Here is a 17,956-nt window from a genome sequence, read left to right on the forward strand (position 1 = left end):
TCCGTGGCCTTCCACAAATGCTCTGCTTGCACAATGCCAGCGTGAGCGGTGCTCAGCCCCAGTGCTGTGAACACCCTGCAGGACAACACGGTCCTGGGCTGAAGGTTGTCTTCGCATGAAAGCCACCAATGCTTTCGGATGCCAGGACGTCTCAGCCTCTGCCTCCATCCCCAGGCATTACATGCAAAATATTACTTGTGCTGGACACCAATGATATTATCATTGCTCTGTTAAAAAAAAAAAAAATAAATCACTGAAGACCCTGAAACAGAGAGGCTAGAGAGGCCAGTCTAAAACAGTGGTCGTGACTGTAGAACCCAACACATCCAGCTTCTCCTCTCACTGCCTTCTTCCTTACAGACCTCATTTGACATCTGTAAAATGGGATTCCTGAGGCTTTGTATTCATGGCATCCTAATTCATCCCCAGGTCAACATCTTTGTCTTAAGGAAGGAGGTTTCTTCTTGGAGGTTAGCGGCACTTCGACAGAGGCGTGAGCTGGCGTACAACCACCCCTCCTAACAGCAAGGATTGTGCAAGAGCACCCACTGTGATAGAAACAAAACAAAACACAACCAACCGCCTGTACACACAATGATAAACCTCCCCATGCACTGAGTGAGGAATGTGTTTCCAGTTCCCCTCTCCTCACATCAGCGGACAAAACAAAATGTGATACAGAGATGTTTTTCCCAGCCACTAAAGAGCAATAAAACAACACCAGCAATAAAGAGCAATAAAACAACACCAGCAAAAGAAAAGCAACCCGTTTCCCTGAAAGTAAAAGTAACATGCATCACAGGCACTGGGCGCATCTGAGAAGATGTCAGACTCAAGTTTTAATAAGGATTAAACGCTTCTGAATGAAGAGTGGCAGCACGGTGATGTCGTGCTGCTCCCCGCAGTCTTCCTCAGCAGCAGCTCCAGCTCTCCCCTCTTGTCACGGCTCCTTTCTCAGATTTGGGAGCCACTGGAAGTAGCCACGGGAAGTGGCCAAGCGTGCAGTAGCTGCCAGCACTGCAGACAGCGTGGTAGGAGGGACACAGAGTTTCCACGATGCCCCCTGGTCGTTCAGCCCGCTGGCACTGCGCGGGACAAGTGCGAGACTCCCCGGAAGGTCTTCGGTCTTCGTTTTCTCATCATCTGCAAAAGGAGGGAGACAAAAGAAAGATCCACAGGGTAACTCTAAGGACGTCAGCTTAGACTAGAAAACCCATTTGCCTGGATGCTACCGAGGCATGGCATGAGGATTTCCTACTGCACACCTTCTGAATGAGCCCTGAATACAGCACAGCCCGAGAGGCTCTCCCCCTCTCCTCCCAACGCTCTCCCCTATTTCCTCAGAGGTGGGAAAGTAGACATGAAGTAAGTGGGTCCTATCTGGAGGACTGAGGCCTCCATTCCACATAAACAGCTCTGTTTCAAGGAATGAACAGGCACCACCTTGGGCATGTCACTTAATTTAGCTTGTAAATTGGGCAGCTTTCACATGGGGGATGTAAATTATTTCATCATTTTGAAAACGAAAGAACATCCCATCTTGGATCTTATAAGGTTAAAAAAAATAAAATGCTCTTCTCCATTACACCCGGGAGGAGATCCTCTTGTTATGAAATGAACACAGGGTAATATAGGGAGTGGAGAAGCAAAAACTTCACCATTAAAAGAAGCAAAAGTCCAGGAAAGACAAAATTAACAGAGAGAAACAACTCTCAATTCATTTGTTCCCAAGAAACACTCAGAAATGCATCCTGCTGCACAAAGTTCAAGCCAAAGCATTGCATCCAGCCATTTATTATTGCTACTTCTCATCCCAAAGAAATGCCAACATTTCCATCTGGTCTAGCAAACAAACAGCACCAGTCCTGGGATACCTTACATTGCTTGCAAGACTCACAGCACAGTAAGAGATTGCTGAGCTTTTCTCTACCTTAATTCTTACTGACAAATCTATTCGTACTGTTACGGTTGTCCAGCATAAACGGTGCTGCCATAAGTAGAAGAGAAGGATGCAGAGCTTCATGAAGCTCAGTCTTGCTGGAAAATCCTTCTACGTTATTAGGGTCATCTTGGCTCATGTCTGCTGGTTGCTTGGCACAGACGAAGGAGGTGTCAAAGTCTTCCAGTGACTTGTAGACAACGGCAGGCTTTGAGGACTCTTCAAGAAGTTGAGGTGTCTGCAAGTGTATAAGAGGAAAAACAAAAAAACAGCCCTCAGGAGAAGGTGTGATTAGTGCACACTTGGTTCATTAGCAGCCCTGATCTTTGTTATCCCTCAAAGTCCATTAACAAGTGGAATGTCAGCAACAGGATTTTTTTTTTAAATTACAGTTACTCACAACCCTGGCCAAAGGGCAGCTCCTCCTGCACAACAAGCTGAAAAGACTGACAGATTATTATGAGACACAGATCACCATGTCTTAGCAAAGAATTACAGCTGGCTCATCTCTCAGCAGCCCCACGCAGAACAAGTGACAGCAATTACAGAGGGAGTTTCTCCACAGGAGTGGGAACTGAGTCAGAGGAAGTTCCCCTGCATTTTGAGTTAAAAATGCCAATTAAACTTAAATTCCCGAGATGACCACCCATGTCTCTGTCACAAACTGGGATTGGAGCCAGTGTTTCTACTACTGATTCAGCATGAAGGGGAAAAATAGTGAAACAACAGACAAGCAAGAGTGCAATTCATTGTGCCCAAATGTAGCTGCTCAGAGATTAGGTGCCTGCTCTTCCAGGCTTCTTCTGGTATCAAGGCAGCAGAAGAAAGGCATCCACCTTCAGAAGAGGTCCATTGGTGAGAGTGTTCAGAGGCTTAGCCCAGACCAAAGTGATTTTTACACAAGTAAATTTAAATGGTTTAAATTGGCTGCTCACAAGGCGACTGTGAGAAGCTCCTGGTGCACCAAGGAGAGCTACAAGGCTGGACAGCAGATGTTTAGAGCTGACAGCATAACAACACAATCATTTGAGTGACAGGCATCACCAGAGTTCAATTAACCAGTTACTCAGTTTGATATCATCAGCCCACTGAAAACTCTTACCTAACATGCAGTGAAAAATGATGTTAGAACAAGGAAAAGAAACAACATTACAAGATAATCATCTCCTCTTGCCACCCACACTGCCCTTGTGGGGGGACTGGCAGTGTCACCGCCACTTCAGGGCAAAGCAGGAACATTCATGGTCCAATGGTGGACGATGCAAGTGTCTACTAGTACTGGAAAAAGAATGGAAGTAATTCAGAAAGAGGCTATTTATAAAGAAAGAGAGAAGAGACAGAATTCCTTAGAGTGCTGTGAATGGCAAGAAAGAAGTAAGGCAGTATCTACGCTTCCTCCTGATTCCCACAGTTACCACCATCACCATTAAAAAGGAAAGCGTGAGCAGCAAAAATTAGAAATGGGGGAGTACCATCTGGTGATGCTGCAAGTGCCAGAGTTCTACAGGGATGAAGAGATGAGAAGGATTCAGAGAAATGAAATCCTTCTGTTTGTCATCATAACCAGCTGACTGGAGCACATTTTCCCCTAATATGTACACGTAGGATTTAGTTTTCCATTCCACAGTCTTCCTTAAAAGATTTTCTTGTCACTTTTTCTAAAGCACTTAACAGAGATGACAGCCAGGGACAGACCATGTGCCCATGACTTCTGTGATCCAGTGAGGAAATTCCTATGCTTCTAAACACACAGGTTGACATTTGCAGGGGAATGTTTAGGAGTGAAGAAGGGCCAGGTTTGATCCATGAGGTGCCGAAATTGTCAGTCATGCATTTCACTTGCGTGTCAAGGTGTTGGGGAAGCCAGCATAAAATCAGTGGCATCAGAAACAAGAACAGAAGGCAAATGTACAGCTCTGAGCCCATGCTAACAGCCAGTAGTTATTTCATTGCTAGCCACTTTAAAAAACATTAAAGCAAACAAAACATTCTTCAAATAATCTAAAAGCTAAAACAACCTCCCCCTAACAGCAGCAGCTGTGAAAAATGCCCTTACCTTAGCTACTGCCACAAGCTCTGTGGGAGTTTCCATTCTCTCTTCCTGTACAAATTCAGGGTCTTGATCTGTTGTTCCTGCAACGTTTACTTCATCTGGAAGTGGCTGCACATCTTCCCATTCCTCCTCAGCAGAGGAATGGCACTGCTACAGAGGAAGACAAAACAAGAACAGGCACAGCCAGTGGGGGCAGAAGAAAGCAGGAAGCAAATCCAAAGGGCAGCTTACTGAGCAAGCAGACGATGCCACTCTGACAGATTAACGGAGAGAAATGCAAAGGAGCCTTTTCTGCTCTGCTCAGAAGTTTTTAATGTTTCTTTCTGGAGAAGTTTTGGCAACTTGGAGAAAGAACATGCAAAGAAACGCAATAATGTGATCAAGGAACTAGCTGTCACCTTAACTTCTTTCCACAACCACAAAATGTATTTATTGAATAAAACTGTACTTGCAAAGGGACACCTCCCAGTTCTTGCAGCCTTCTGAGAAACCTCACCATGAAGATGCGGCCCAATCTAACAGAGCCGGTACAAGTGTCCAACCGTTTTGCATTTAAGGGGGGACAGGACAAAACTTCAACACTCGTCCATTCCTCTAGTCCCCAAGTTGCCAGCCATGCCTGCCATTTACACCCGGTTATAGTTATCTAGTGAGTGTACTCCCAGATTTTTCCAATAATACCCCCCCACTTCACAAAAACAAAACAACAAACAAGAACACAGTAAACTCAGATTTGCAGAGTCTTGATCACACTAATTTCTTCCAAAACTATGAATTACGATGTTGGCTTTCAGACCTTCAGTTCAGATGATATATCAAGTTTTTGGCACTGGAAGACCGTTAATAATCAAGATATACAACTTATATACAGTTTCTCTAGCACACAGACTTTGCTAAATCAAAGTCTCAGTAAAATGACTGCTTTACAACTCACTAGCATTACACGAGGCTTTAGCAACACTTTCAGAGAAACAACATTGAAAAAAGTCCTGGAACAGGCCCGCTATTGAGCACTCTTCTGAGCACTTCAACAACTGACATTTCCTTGAAAGGTGCTTTGGCCACTGCAGCAAGGTATGTCGAGAAGAAAAAGAAAACCAAAACACCACAATATAAATAACGGGAAAGCAGAGAGCCTCCTGTACAGAAACACTGTTTGGTTCTCATGGTACTACATTAGATTGCACTCAAGACCTGGGTTTTACCACCTGCTTAACCACTTTGTCCACCAGGTTCTCTGTTAAATATTAAAGGGCTCTCCTTTTTAATATGCTCTCAAATCAAAGGTGTACAGCAGTATCCAGATCTCGGTATCATTCATCCTTAGAGTATTTTTTGAATTAAATCATAGCTGTGTACAACTCCAAAACACTCAGGATTACAAATCACTTCCTTTTAGAGCAAGCAAAACCCTTAACACAAAGACTACTGCTCGTTTTTCTGTAGCGTTTCCACATTTGAATGATATCCTTAGTTGTTACACATCCTTTGCCAAACCCCAGAAAAACAGGAGAAAAGCACCCCACTCCTCGGCTACAGGGCGTGCGTAACAGGAAAGTGTTAAGCCAAACTGAGCTCAACTGATCTCAAGAATCAGGTACCGGTCCCAGTTCTTACAAGAGTCCATTCACTCTCCCCAGGAGATCACAGAGGTCAGAGGAAACACTGACTAGACAGACTCCACAGGGTCTGCAAAGGGACCAGAGAACATGTTGCATTTCTGATCCATTTGTAATTTATTTTATTTTTTTAACATCATGGTGGTTCTGGAAAAGAAACTCCCTGAAAAGCTGCACAATACTAATACAATACATGTCGGCCAACCCCTGGAGCTGATTTCATCGAATGATGGCCATGCCCTAGCCAAATGCCCACCTGGTCACACAGCTCATCCTCATCCAGCCTCAAGCTTGATGTTTCCTTGTCTGTATCCAGAAATTCCTGCTGCAAGCAAGAGTCTGGCTCCACCAGCTCAGAATCCTCCTGCTTAGCATTGGGTTGAGTATACAAGGCTGACAGATTCAGCTCCTTGAATCCCTGGTAACAAACAACAACCCCAATAGTAAAAAAAAAAAAAACTGTGTTGTAACTACCACCACCACAAAAAAAATAATAAATAATTCTAATACATTTTTAAAAACATCACAGCAACCACAGGTTGGCACCAAATTCTGGCAGAAATTGTCTTATTGCAAAAATTAACTCCCCCCTGCCCTCCAGCAACAAAATTACTAAGCAGTGCTCCACTCCCTCCCAAAACTGGATATACTCATGCAAAAACACAATTACAGGAACCAATCCCACCAAACACTCATTGTGCATCTGCTGAATAAACAATACAAGCAACCCAGGCTGTCAAGCCTGAGCTTCTACTGAGATCAAAATCATGGCACTGCCTTTCTAAGGGTTTTCAGGTCCACAAAGTTCTTACCACATAGATGAAACATTCAGGTAACAATAAAAAGGGGCCTAAATCACAAACACTCTGCACTGGTTTACAACCTGAATGTCTGTCCAAGGTACAACGTGCAATCCACCATGTTTACACCACTTGACATCATTCATTTCAGTGGTAAAGGAAGATATTTTTAATCAAGAGCATTTTTGTAATTCAGCCTCAAATTATAGCTACCAAAACTTGCTGGAATTAGCAATGCTCAGCAAGCAATTAACGTCTCTCTTAACAACCTCTCAAGGCCAGAGTTTGGCCTTCTCCATAGAACACCTACAGCTATTTTACTTCTTCCTATTACTTACAAAGAGTGTGTATCAGTTCCAGATCAATCTGCAGTGCTAACAAGCTCATGAACTTCACAATAAAAACCATCTAACAGCAGATTAGAAAATTCTGAAGACAGGATAAATTTAATTTGTTTTGTAAAACCAGAGTGTCTCTGTAGCATCAGGTTCCAACTTAACCAAAAGCACTCACAATGGAGTTAGACGCTGTGGGAGGCAGTCACAACATGTAAGTTACCGCTTAAACTAAAGATCTTCCTGCAACAAGCACCCAGCTGACCCTCTCCTGCCCTTCCTCTCAGCAGCCCACGTATCCCTCCTGACCTGGGAAGGAATGTTCTCTCTGCAGACGTCTGCATGTCCCTGGTCCCTCAAGACACAGTGAAAGTAGACATCCTCCTCAGAGGATGTGTCACACAGGAAAAGATGCAAAATGCCATCCACGTATTCATCCACAATGCCCACAAGTAGCTTTGAGACACACAGCTTCTGGAATTGGAGGGTTGCTGCACTGGTCCACGTACCCTCAAGAAGAAACAAGAACATGAAGTTACTATAAAGAGACCAACTGCCATCACCTGAGACTTTCCCTTGCAGGCACTTCTCATAAAAGCAATTACTCTTGGTCAGCCTAGGGATAAACACAGGAAAATCAGGCAACCAAGCTTCCTAGTGCTGAACGAAATCAAAGTACCCCAAAACCTGCAGTGCTAGTTACCCTGGGAATGTCTTTTTACCCCAAGTATTCATTTTCAAGCACAGTTCTGTGGCATTCACTAATGACTTTACCACAGATGTCAAAAATGCCATTGTGTAGGGCTCTTTTGTGTATTCTAGTGGTTTTGTTGTTGTTTTTGCTTTTTTTTTGGGTAAATTCCTTGTACCACAGGATTATGAAAGTTGACTGTTAAAAAGTTTTTAAGACACTGCTAAGCCTCAAAGCAATGAAAAATGTGAATCCTTAGCCCTCAGAAAAAACAACCAAATAAAAAACCAGTGGACAGTTCTTTTAAAATATTTTTAAACCACATGAGTTTCAACTCTGCTCACACTTTCCTTTGGAAAGATGGTGTTTCTCAGGCTTCTTGACCAAGAGTTTTCTCAGTGCAGGCTGGCTTTATTGACTGCATCAAACTCACTTAAAGTTTGGCCACAGAAAAAAAAGATTTGAACAGGGCTGGAGGTACCAAGCATTCAGAAGGACCCTGAAGAACTACTGAAGAGGGAAGAAGTGAGTTGCTTAACATAAGAAAGTCAGGGTGGAAGGGTGATCGCTTGCAGAGAGGCGCAGTGATGCTCCACCGAACATTACAGCAGAATTGTTTCTGTTAGTATCACAAGGACATGAAAAAAATCCAAATATTTGCCCTTAACAGGTGAAAAAGTCAACCTCTACCTGACAGTTCTCATACACGTCAGTAAACAAAACTGCACGTGAACACGCACCTCCACGGGTTTCACCCATGCCAAGGAACACGGGATGGCCTGAGCAGGGAGCTTCAAGTAGCACCACCTACAATATGAAACAGAGTCATGACCATTACAGCAAACAGAGCAAAACCAGGCAGACGAGCAGAACTTAACCCTCTTGTGGGTTTTAAAATTAACTTAGGAATAGAGAGGTACTTATTGGGTTTTCCACTTATGAATAAAAACCTACAGTAGCTTTAGACAACACTCCATATCTAGAGAACAGGAACAGTAGGAACAGCAGTAACAACTGGCCCCTTATACCCTTCTAATATCAACCATTCTGTGATTCTGTCAACCATGTTTCATTTACTTACTTGAGGAATCTCAGCCAAGACTTTCGGACAATGCCTATGTTTCCATAGTCTGGGTAGAACACCTCCACTTCCTGCTCACTGACGACACGGTGGATGACAACCCGGTACCACCATTTCGAGATCATTACACAGCAAAGCTGTCCAGGCTGTACTGAAGACTCAGGCATGATGTAACGATCAGAAACAAGTTTATTTGAATAACAGCGTCTGCAAAACATCATAATGAAAGACTGTGTTTGATAGGATGCAGGAGACGAACGAGGAGAAATAGAGTGTTTCAGAAGAATCTTCATTTCTTAAAGTCCCAACGACACAAATTTTCAGGATTTGTTTTAGTGGATGCTTTACATCTCTGTTCTGCTGAACAGAAACTGAAATGACAATAGGAAATGCAAACTCAAACTCTAACATTTGAGCGTTCTTCCTGGGGTCCAATGAAAAGTAAACTCAGAGGCTAAATACAGTCAGTCTAGTCATTAACTTTAAACATTACCTTGACACATCACTTTTTTTTTTTTTTTTTTTTATAAACCAGTTTCTGGAATACAGGCTACACGTATAGTATTTGTCTTCAGAGTCTGTAACTACACTTACCTGTGCCCATGGACAGAAATGCTTACTTTGGCACACAATTAATAGGAATTGTAGCATGGCTGTGGTGGAACAGAATCCCAAACGCACAATGTAACGGACCCAAAGTCACTGATGGGGTTTTGCTTTCACATGTAGATAACGACAAAGGCCTCTTTCCCATTGCTTTTTGGTTAAATGTTAGAGATCAATGTAAAAGTCTTAACTGAGCTCATTAATAGTAGCAGCACAGAAAATACGGAGGTGCAAAGGAAGACAAAAGTTCCCTTTCATTTCCTTTCCAGTCTTTTAAGGTTTAGAACTGTCTGGGACACAGCCACGCAACTGTGAATTGTTATTAACCACATCTGCTTGCTAGCTAGCAGGAGTGGGCATTACACATTTCAGTACAATATAGGCACCTCCACTTCTTGTTATCAAACCAGCTGTGACCATACCTGCCCTGTCCCCTCAGCACAAACACACACACACACACACACACACACCAGACAGCAGCACGATCAAAAGGTTCGCACCTCATCTCCATCATCAGCTGCTGCAGCTTATCAGATGTTTCCCTGCTGCAGATGCGGATGTAGAACTGGCTGGGAGAGACGATGAATTCCACAAAGACTCCCACCAAGCACCTGCTCTCAAGTGGTGGCAAACTGCAAAGGCTTCGGTCCTCAACAGCATCTGGAGGGATTTCTGGTGTCACCATCATCTCATCTAGTCTTTGCGACTGCTCCAAATCTTGAGGCTACAAAGGGGTAAAAGGAAAGCGGTACTAATGTCTCTTCATGCACTGAACACACATGAACGACCTTTACATTTAGGTTAAAAATACAGCTCTGCTTTCCTGGGAATTGCTGAGTATCAGCAAATCCCACCAAGTTGTGCAGACTTGGATTAAAACTTCCGCTGCAATGGGAACGTTTTCACATTTTCACACTCACTCTCTTTCCCTTCCTTCCTTCTTCCCTCCCTCTAGAGGGAAAACAGTGGTGTATACCTTGCTTGTATTCCTACAGAGAATAAAGGAGAGGAATTGAAGTCATGTCCCCTATTTAGACAATGTTAAATGGCTGCTGCTAAAAAAAAAACAACCACCAACTCTGTTGAATTTTATCCAAAGGATGCTATTTCTATGCCCCAGGACAATGCAAGTACATGACTGAGCCAGCAAAACTATTTGAAAATGATTCAAGCAACAGAAGGCACAACACATCTCATTTTCACACTAGAGCTACTTCCCAAGGGCAAAAACAAACAAAACCTACAAATTCTGTTCCTTTCGCACTCTGGACAAATTTGCTAGCACAGCTTATGCTTTTTGCATCATTCTTTAACTGTTGTGTGCTGAGAAGATTATTTCACTTGAACTAGTGTGGAGGGGAATCTTAATCGTACATATGCTACTTTCACTGCCTCAAGAGCTTTCTTTCAGGGCAATGAACAGTGTGCCTCCAAAGATCAGAAGTCAAAACAATTTCGTTTTTACTCATAATGAATATGCTACAAGTTAATGCTGCATTATACATCAGGTCATGTATGGGAAATGTGTCTTCCTGCACACATACCTTCACCTGTCTGCCTAATTCAACTGCAAATATTGTTTGTAACAACACTTTTAAGTCTCTTCTAAGCATTTTTTCAAGGAGGGAGGAATCTTTGCTTCTGCAGACTGAGTCATGGCTAACGCCCTTGAAATTTTTAAATTAAAATTTTGAGTAAAACACTGAGCTAAACATTGAGTTAACATTTTTAAATTAAAGAGTAGCTGAGGGAATTCTTGCCTGAGCAGCACGACCTCTAAAAAAAAAAAAAAAAAAATCCACACTTCATGGAGTTCCTCTAAGAAGTGCCTGTGAGCACTGCCATTTTTGAGGAACAGTTTCGCTCCCAGAGTGCTCTTATCACCCTGGTAAGGGCACACATGATCTTTACCATCTAGTTCACGCACTGGTAGCAACAACATTTTGGCGAGGACAGAAAACATGTACTTGAGAACAGGTTTGCAGAATAAGCAACAAAATCATAAAAAAAAAAGAACAATACACTGTAAAAACAACACTTGCAGTATCTCATGGTCTGCAAGACTGGCTAACTCCTTTCCCTAGGACGGACTGGCAGCTGCCACAGCGGTGCGAACGACACCTTTCCTTCTGCTCGGGGTGAGAAAAGCTGCTGAGAGCAGCAGCTCTGTACACTTTCCCCTTCTTAAGGCCAAGGGGATTGACTGAGCCTGTGCCCCTCATTCGTCCCTTACAAGGCTTCCATTATTAGTTCCTCGTGATAGGATATTTGGATACCTTACAGCAGGGCAGGGATCAGGTCACTTCTTTCCCCTCTACCTTGCAGCACCCTGATGAACAAGCTTTCGTTGCACATACCAGCCAGCACATTCCAAGCAGCTTTCCTCCCCTTCAGGGCCTTCCTAAAACAAAATAGCAAGCTCGGCATTTCATGAGGAATAGTAGCTGTACAAGCATCTTTCAAGACCTATCCTGCTTGGGTCTTTAAACAGATTCCCACTGTGATACAATGGAACAAAAACCTAACTTGAGGTCAAGGTTACCAGGACCCTTTTTTGCCCTTCAGGAAGAACAGGCAGGCTTTGCTTGAATTAGGGGAATTGCTGGTGACTTCATCACACCAAACCAAATTTCCGTAAATGATCAGGGCTGACTGCCAGGGGGCACGTTTTATGAACTGCCACGCAAAGTAAAACTCGGTCACAGGCTTCCAAGTTTACAACCACACAAAACAATGAAGTCAGGAAGAATTCCTGGGACTCTTTCCTGCCAGCGCACTCCAATCCTCCAGTTGCATACAGCCACAAGATGAGTTTGGCAGAGAGAATAACTCACTGCAGGAGGATTTTCTGGAGAAAGGGAAGGCCTGAAGTGGCTCAGAAGAGGACAAAAAAAAAAAAAAAACACAAAACAACAACAACAAAAAAAAACGGAGGGCAACAAACAAATTCACCTAAACAGGTTTGGCAAATTCAGAGCCTCTTAACTGTTCCTCTCCATCTCCTTGTAGGAAATACACTGCTAAATTCAAAACCCTCAAAATCCAATGAGGAAGATCAGGAATGGCTATAACTAGACGGTGAACAAAGCATTACTGGTTTCCTTCAGTAAGAGATTTAAGGCAAACAAAAAGCCCCAAATCATGCATACCAGGCCCCACCATTCAATCTACAGAGGAACAGGCACTCCCTGCTCCCAACCACAGGCTGCCCCTAACCACCAGGACCAAGCCCATGCCCTCAGCAAAGGTCAGCTTCAGACATAGGTGTGCTGCTGTAACCACCCACGCCTGCTAGAGCACACCTTCTTCTAACCCTCCTTCTCCGGGGAACGAAAAACATGAGCAAGGTCCCTTTCAAACCACAGCATAAACTGGAAAAATACTTCATCCTTTTATATCTTTGCAGATAATGTTATTTGGTCACTAGAACAAGCCCACAGGAATCAAAGTCTCCAGGAACCATTGTCCAGATCTCCTCTCTTAAAGGCTAACATGACTGAACAAGACACAAACCCTGCCTACAGCAGCCAAGGAAGTTTCACAGAGCTGGTCTTCAGGTTACTAAAAAGTGCAATTACAGATAAATGCATCACTACTAGTATCAGGGAGCAAAATGATGCTTAGCTGATCTTGGATGATCTGTAACACAGATCTGGAGACCAGCGAAAAAACCTTGGTTTGGATGGCATATACATGTATAGCGACATACCTGCCTAACATGAGTCTTACCACCTCCAGACTCACCTGAAACAGGTACTAAAATTTTTGGAAGCAGCAATGACTCAACAAGACAATCTCAACAGAAACAAAAGTACTAGAAAAGCATCTATCCTGAGATTCAGATACACAGAAGGTACAGGTGGCTCATCCAGCTGCTTACTTGTTTTAGGTGATCATCAAAGTGTACTGCTTGTGTTTCCAGTGGCTCTGGCTTTTCTTCTGCTGTCTCATGGAAGCTCTCTGTCTCACAGCTGGTCTCTGTCTCACAGCTGGATTCCAAGGGAGGCATCTCAACTGCAGGGGCTGCAGCAAAGACAGTAACTTGTACGTTATTCTTTCTTGGACTGATGCAGAGCTACATATTAAGCAGAAAGACAAAACATCTGAAAATGAAAGAAAGCACAGGTAGCGTCTTCCTGATCTCTGGACCATTCACAGTCACCACATTCACGTATATTCACTAGAGAGGCATCATTCACTGTATTGATACATTTTAAAATAACTTCTGCTGGCGAGCATGCTAAGGGTTGAGCTAATTCCTAGAATGATGCAAAAATTAATTCTCCCCAGACAAGTTGGGAATTTGGCCAGAACTGTATGGGATTTTCTGCCCTCTCTCATAGCTGTTATGGGAACACTGAGGACACCTGCAGTCTCTTCTGTAGAAAATCATAGCTGAGCCTTTCAGACTAGCACTGCTAGATTTTCAGTCTCAAAAAGTGCATTGGAAAGGCTCTACTAGCCTGTGGAGCAGACATTCAAGAGATTCCTACAGTTTTGTTATCTGTTGCCTAGAATGACTAGAAATTCATCCCATGCACACTCTCAGAAAGCCCACACGCTGAAGCATCTCAGCATTCTTTCTTTCACCTGCCACCAAAAACCAGTAGCAACCTGTAGAAATCTTCCAGTAAAGGTCTCTGCTACTGAGACAACTCCCTTGTAACAACCACTTCTGCAGCACCCCACAGTCCTTCTGCACTAAGCTGTAGGGGAACTGGGACTACTACTGCAACTAGAAATGCAGCAACATCTACCTGAGACATGGCTGCTTGGCCATGGTGCTTACGAGAGCTATGTTTCAAGTTAAATAACACAGCCTCACCTTGTGGCATCTTTTCCTGCTCTGTGTCACTTGATGAGCTCTCCTTGAGGGTTAACAAGGAACCTCCTCTTGTCTGCTTAACCACAATGATATCCGACACGCTTCTGAGGACTTCAAACATGGAGAGAAACCCATACTGCGTGTACTGAAACGTCCGCCCAAAGCGTCTGGAGTATGCATTATTGAAGTCCAAGAGCAGAAGCGGTGAGGAACTCAGCAGCTCCTGGAGCTCCTTCTTCACTGCTGCTGGCAGAGCAGGAGTCCTGCCCCTTAGAGAGAAACTCTGCTGCTTCCTGAAGGCAGCTGCACTTGCCTTCTTAGCAGCATTCCGTGCCTTACTGCTTATTCTCTGTTTGGCAATCAGTTTGGAAATCTCTTTGGTGGTCTCATCTGCAATAGCTACAACAGGGGAAAAAAAAAAGAAAAAAAAAAAAAAAGCTATTAGAACCACTAAAAGAGTAAACCATTAAAAGCTCAAAATAGGCAAATTGCTTTTTTCCACTTTTCTCTCCTTTCCACCACCAGCTTTTTCAGAGACAGGTACCTGTTTCAAAAGCAATCACACTAAATCATGGCTGGCTTCCAGCATGACAAACACTTCTCCTTTCTTTTTGCAAACTGGGCTGAATCAAATTTAACAACCAACAGTCATCCTGAACCCTCAACCCTTTAAATCCAGATCCAAGGTAGGGTGATCGAACACTTGTGTACAGGATCACAAGAGGAAAGGGCTGTGGGTTTTGCTGGTAAAACAGTAAATAACTTGCTACTCCCCTTAGCAGAATTAAGTAAGACTTCACCATAGCCTAAGAGCATCAGGATGTTGATGGACTCAAGTGTCATTTTTGAAAGGGCCTACAAATGAAACAAGAAAACTAATGCAACCAAAAACCTAAGCTTCTCTGACCACTTTACAAAACTAAGAGGTGCTACCAGTGACACTTGAGAAAAAGCCATGTTTGTGCAGCTGTCCTTCAAGTTCATCCTCAATTCTTACTCTCAGCTGGAGGCAAAAGTGTTGGAATCACACCATAAAGCAGATTAGAAAGCACCTCTGGAGGCCATGTGGTCCAAGCTCCACAACTCAAAGCAGGACCGATACCAGACCTTTGCTTACCTTCTTCATCCACTGCTTTTCTGTGCTCTGCCACTCAGCCAGACAACAGCAAGCAGCTGAAACAGAAGGGATCCCTGGACAGGGGCCCTGCAAAGCATCCCAGACAATGCCAAAGTGTCTCGTATAGCCCTCAGCACCTGCAGAAGCAGGCAGTTACAGCCTGGTTTTGGCTGGGCTCCATGTGACAGAGTATATCCAGGCGAGGCCTCCCTTGAGAGCAGCCCAGGTGCTCCCCATGCCTTTTAACAGCCTTTTCTTGTTTTGTAGGGCTCTACAAAAATAACATTTCACTCCTCCCAATCAACTTTTTACACCTACAGCTATTTCCATAGCTCCTCCCCAAAGCTAAGGAAAATTAGAAGTCTTCTTTAATACAAACTAAGCTTCCCTCCCTTAGGGCCAGGAAAGGAAATGTTTACAGCTTGGCCCAATATGCCTTACCCCTGATTATGTTCCTGCTGAAGCCTGCGTTTATGGGAAAAGTGGAGCTTAACAGTTCTGGTGCACCCACAAGAGACAAAACTGAATTAAGTGCAGAACGTAAAATGTACAAAAATTAGAAACATATGGGGTTTTTCAAGAGGAAGGCGCAGAAAAACATTACAAAGTAGATTGAGATCTAGGAAAAAAAAAACATCAAAGACAAGGAACAAAACAGTAACGTGAGGAAGAGTAACAGAGATGGGACCCAGAGCTCTGGGAACGCACCCAGCAAACCCTCAGTATTTTGGGGCACTGCCTCCTCCCAGCGCGCGGTGCCAAACACCCTGCGAGGAAAGGAAGCCTCACCTTTGAGGACAACGCTGCCCTTGCCGTTGGGACAGACTCTGACAACTTTGGGCATCTCTGCCACCAGCTCCATGGTGGATCGGAAGCCCAGGTCGCGCAGGGGGAGAGGCCTGCCCACCATGGCCGCGTACTCCTGCTCCAGCTGCTCAGGGCTCAAGCCCTGCTTGGTAGCCATCAGGAGCGACCTCACCTCCTTCTGCAGCACCTCCATGAGCCACCCCTGCTCACACTGGGAGACAAAAACAAGCAGAAAACGCCTCACAGCACGGGGACAGCGGCTGCCCAGAGGCAGGGAAGAGCCTTTTTTTACCACCTCACACCCGCGGGGCGGCGGTACAAGCTCCGCTCCCTCTGCCCGCTCCACCACCCCTGCTAACCCCGCGACGCCGCCGCCGCCTCGCTCCCACTGCGCCTGCGCGCTCCCTTTCCCGCCCTTCGGCGGCGCGAGGGCGGGGCCGCTCTGGGCTGAGGGGCGGCGGCCGCCATTTTCCTCGGCGCCGCTCTGTGTGGGGGGGTGTCCCTCCCTCAGCCTCCGCCAGGAGGAGCGGAGGGGTTAGGTGCGCGTGGCTTCTGACAGGAAAAGTCAGAGCTGCGGACTAAAAAGTTCCAATTTCTTGAAGAAAACAATATTTAAACTCTAATGACAATATTATTAAGGGTGGCCTTGCGCATTTTAGTCCTGTGTGAGAGGAGAATATGTGGTGGAGTGCCTTTCCCAAGGCTAACGCGTCATGAATTGTATTGCAGTAACTGTTTTCGAGGTTACTTAAGAAACTTGCTTGAGGATCTGTTTGGTTTCCACACAGGGATATATTTCAGGGTGGCAATGGGGACTAAAAATAGAGGTTTCAGGATAATACTCTGCAAACCCACCTCAGCACATGCCCTCAAAGTACCTCCTCGGTCCTGAGGTAGCACCCCAAAGTGCCCCACAGGGACTGAGGATTTAGGAGTCATTGGCTGAAAGAACGTCAGACACAACTAGAAAGCTGCAGGGCTTTTTAAGATTTAAAGAGCCTTGCGGAGCTTTTGGAAGTAAATGGGCCAGAGTTTGTGCTGCCTGGCCAAAACCAAGCTTGAGACATTGTTCACTGCTTCTTAAACCACCTGCACTTCCAGCAGCTGAAGACTGTCTCCACCTCTCTGAGTGTTAAAAGTAAAACAAGTCTCTGGAGCATCTCCAAAGCAAATACAGGCAGTATGAATTTATTAATTACAGCCTATTTGCACCCAGCTTTTCTCACCATCCATTAGCCCTCCACATTCATCACTCCCCCAGTGACCTGCTGATGAGGCACAAAGCATGACAGAGCAGAGAAAGCGACGAGCTGGCACTCCTGCCATCCCTGGCTCTGATATCCTGACTCTGGGCAGGCCAAAAGCCTCCAATAAGACAGGAATCTGTGAAAAAACAAGAGCAACACCTCCCCGACTGTCTTCCGGGCTCCCTCCAGCAGCTCCTCCGCATAACATACCTCCCTGCCAGAGGCCAAGTGGGAAACCCTGAGCTCAGCACTGCCTGCCTGACAGGGAAGTCATGGCTTTTATGTTCCAGCCTTGTCTTGCTGTAGTGTGATTTCCAGTCAGGTGCTGATTTCTTTAATACAGTCAGTGACATAGTGTGATCTGTAGCACTTTAGAAGTGTTTCTTGCAAGGTTTCCACAGATGCCACCACAGCCTGTGCTGTGCTGTGGCAGCTCTCTCTGACAGAAAAAGCTCCCGTGTTTGTGCTGCCTCACTCCTGCTGTGGAAAACTATGGAGGCATTTTACACACAAACTTTTCTGGCCATTTAGAAGAGAGATTCATTGACCCTATCCTAGCAATGACTTCCCTGCTTGTCACCCATTCTGGAAAGTTTGGGGCTGAACTGGGAACAGCTAGTTTGGCTCCCTGCTAAAAGGTGCAGCAACCCAAGAGAAATTTTGCAGTCAATATCGCACCACTGTGACTGCCAGGTTTTTTAAGGAACAGACTTAATAGCATGAGATGCTATTCACCTAGCTGTTCTCTGCAACAGCCCTCCCAAACACTCAGATAAGCCACAGATCTCACCAGTATGTTTTTTTTTTTTTTTTTTTTTTTTTTTTTTTACCCTGGT

General features: G+C 44.6%; 1 protein-coding gene across 3 annotated transcripts; it reads right to left on the reverse strand.

Moving 5' to 3' along the window:
- Nucleotides 1-820: 820 nt before the first annotated feature.
- Nucleotides 821-16,203, reverse strand: TDRD5 (tudor domain containing 5). Of its 3 annotated transcripts, none has more exons than XM_072041760.1 (11): nucleotides 15,856-16,203; nucleotides 13,950-14,348; nucleotides 13,005-13,147; nucleotides 9,625-9,848; nucleotides 8,519-8,725; nucleotides 8,178-8,244; nucleotides 7,056-7,256; nucleotides 5,868-6,029; nucleotides 3,996-4,139; nucleotides 1,961-2,177; nucleotides 821-1,143 (listed from the first exon to the last, which is right to left on the reverse strand). In XM_072041760.1, the coding sequence occupies exons 1-11, from the start codon at nucleotides 16,064-16,066 to the stop codon at nucleotides 941-943; spliced, it is 2,178 nt and encodes a 725-aa protein (XP_071897861.1). In that variant the 5' UTR covers nucleotides 16,067-16,203; the 3' UTR covers nucleotides 821-940. The 3 variants fall into 3 exon arrangements, with proteins under 3 accessions (XP_071897861.1, XP_005019378.4, XP_071897862.1); XM_005019321.6 differs by having other exon boundaries at nucleotides 3,996-4,142; XM_072041761.1 differs by having other exon boundaries at nucleotides 1,004-1,143; nucleotides 1,931-2,177; nucleotides 3,996-4,142.
- Nucleotides 16,204-17,956: the final 1,753 nt, after the last annotated feature.

Source organism: Anas platyrhynchos, chromosome 8, assembly GCF_047663525.1.
Source record: "Anas platyrhynchos isolate ZD024472 breed Pekin duck chromosome 8, IASCAAS_PekinDuck_T2T, whole genome shotgun sequence".
Taxonomy (NCBI): Eukaryota; Metazoa; Chordata; class Aves; order Anseriformes; family Anatidae; genus Anas; species Anas platyrhynchos.

What these genes read in the sequence shown, in the direction of transcription:
- TDRD5 (XM_005019321.6), bottom strand. Translation starts at nt 16,066, where the DNA reads ATGGAGGTGCTGCAGAAGGAGGTGAGGTCGCTCCTGATGGCTACCAAG. An exon ending in GCAGGAAAAGATGCCACAAG is followed by an intron (nt 13,148 to 13,949) that starts GTGAGGCTGTGT and finishes TCTTTGCTGCAG; the next exon opens with CCCCTGCAGTTGAGATGCCT. An exon ending in GAGAGAACATTCCTTCCCAG is followed by an intron (nt 6,030 to 7,055) that starts GTCAGGAGGGAT and finishes GTTTGTTACCAG; the next exon opens with GGATTCAAGGAGCTGAATCT.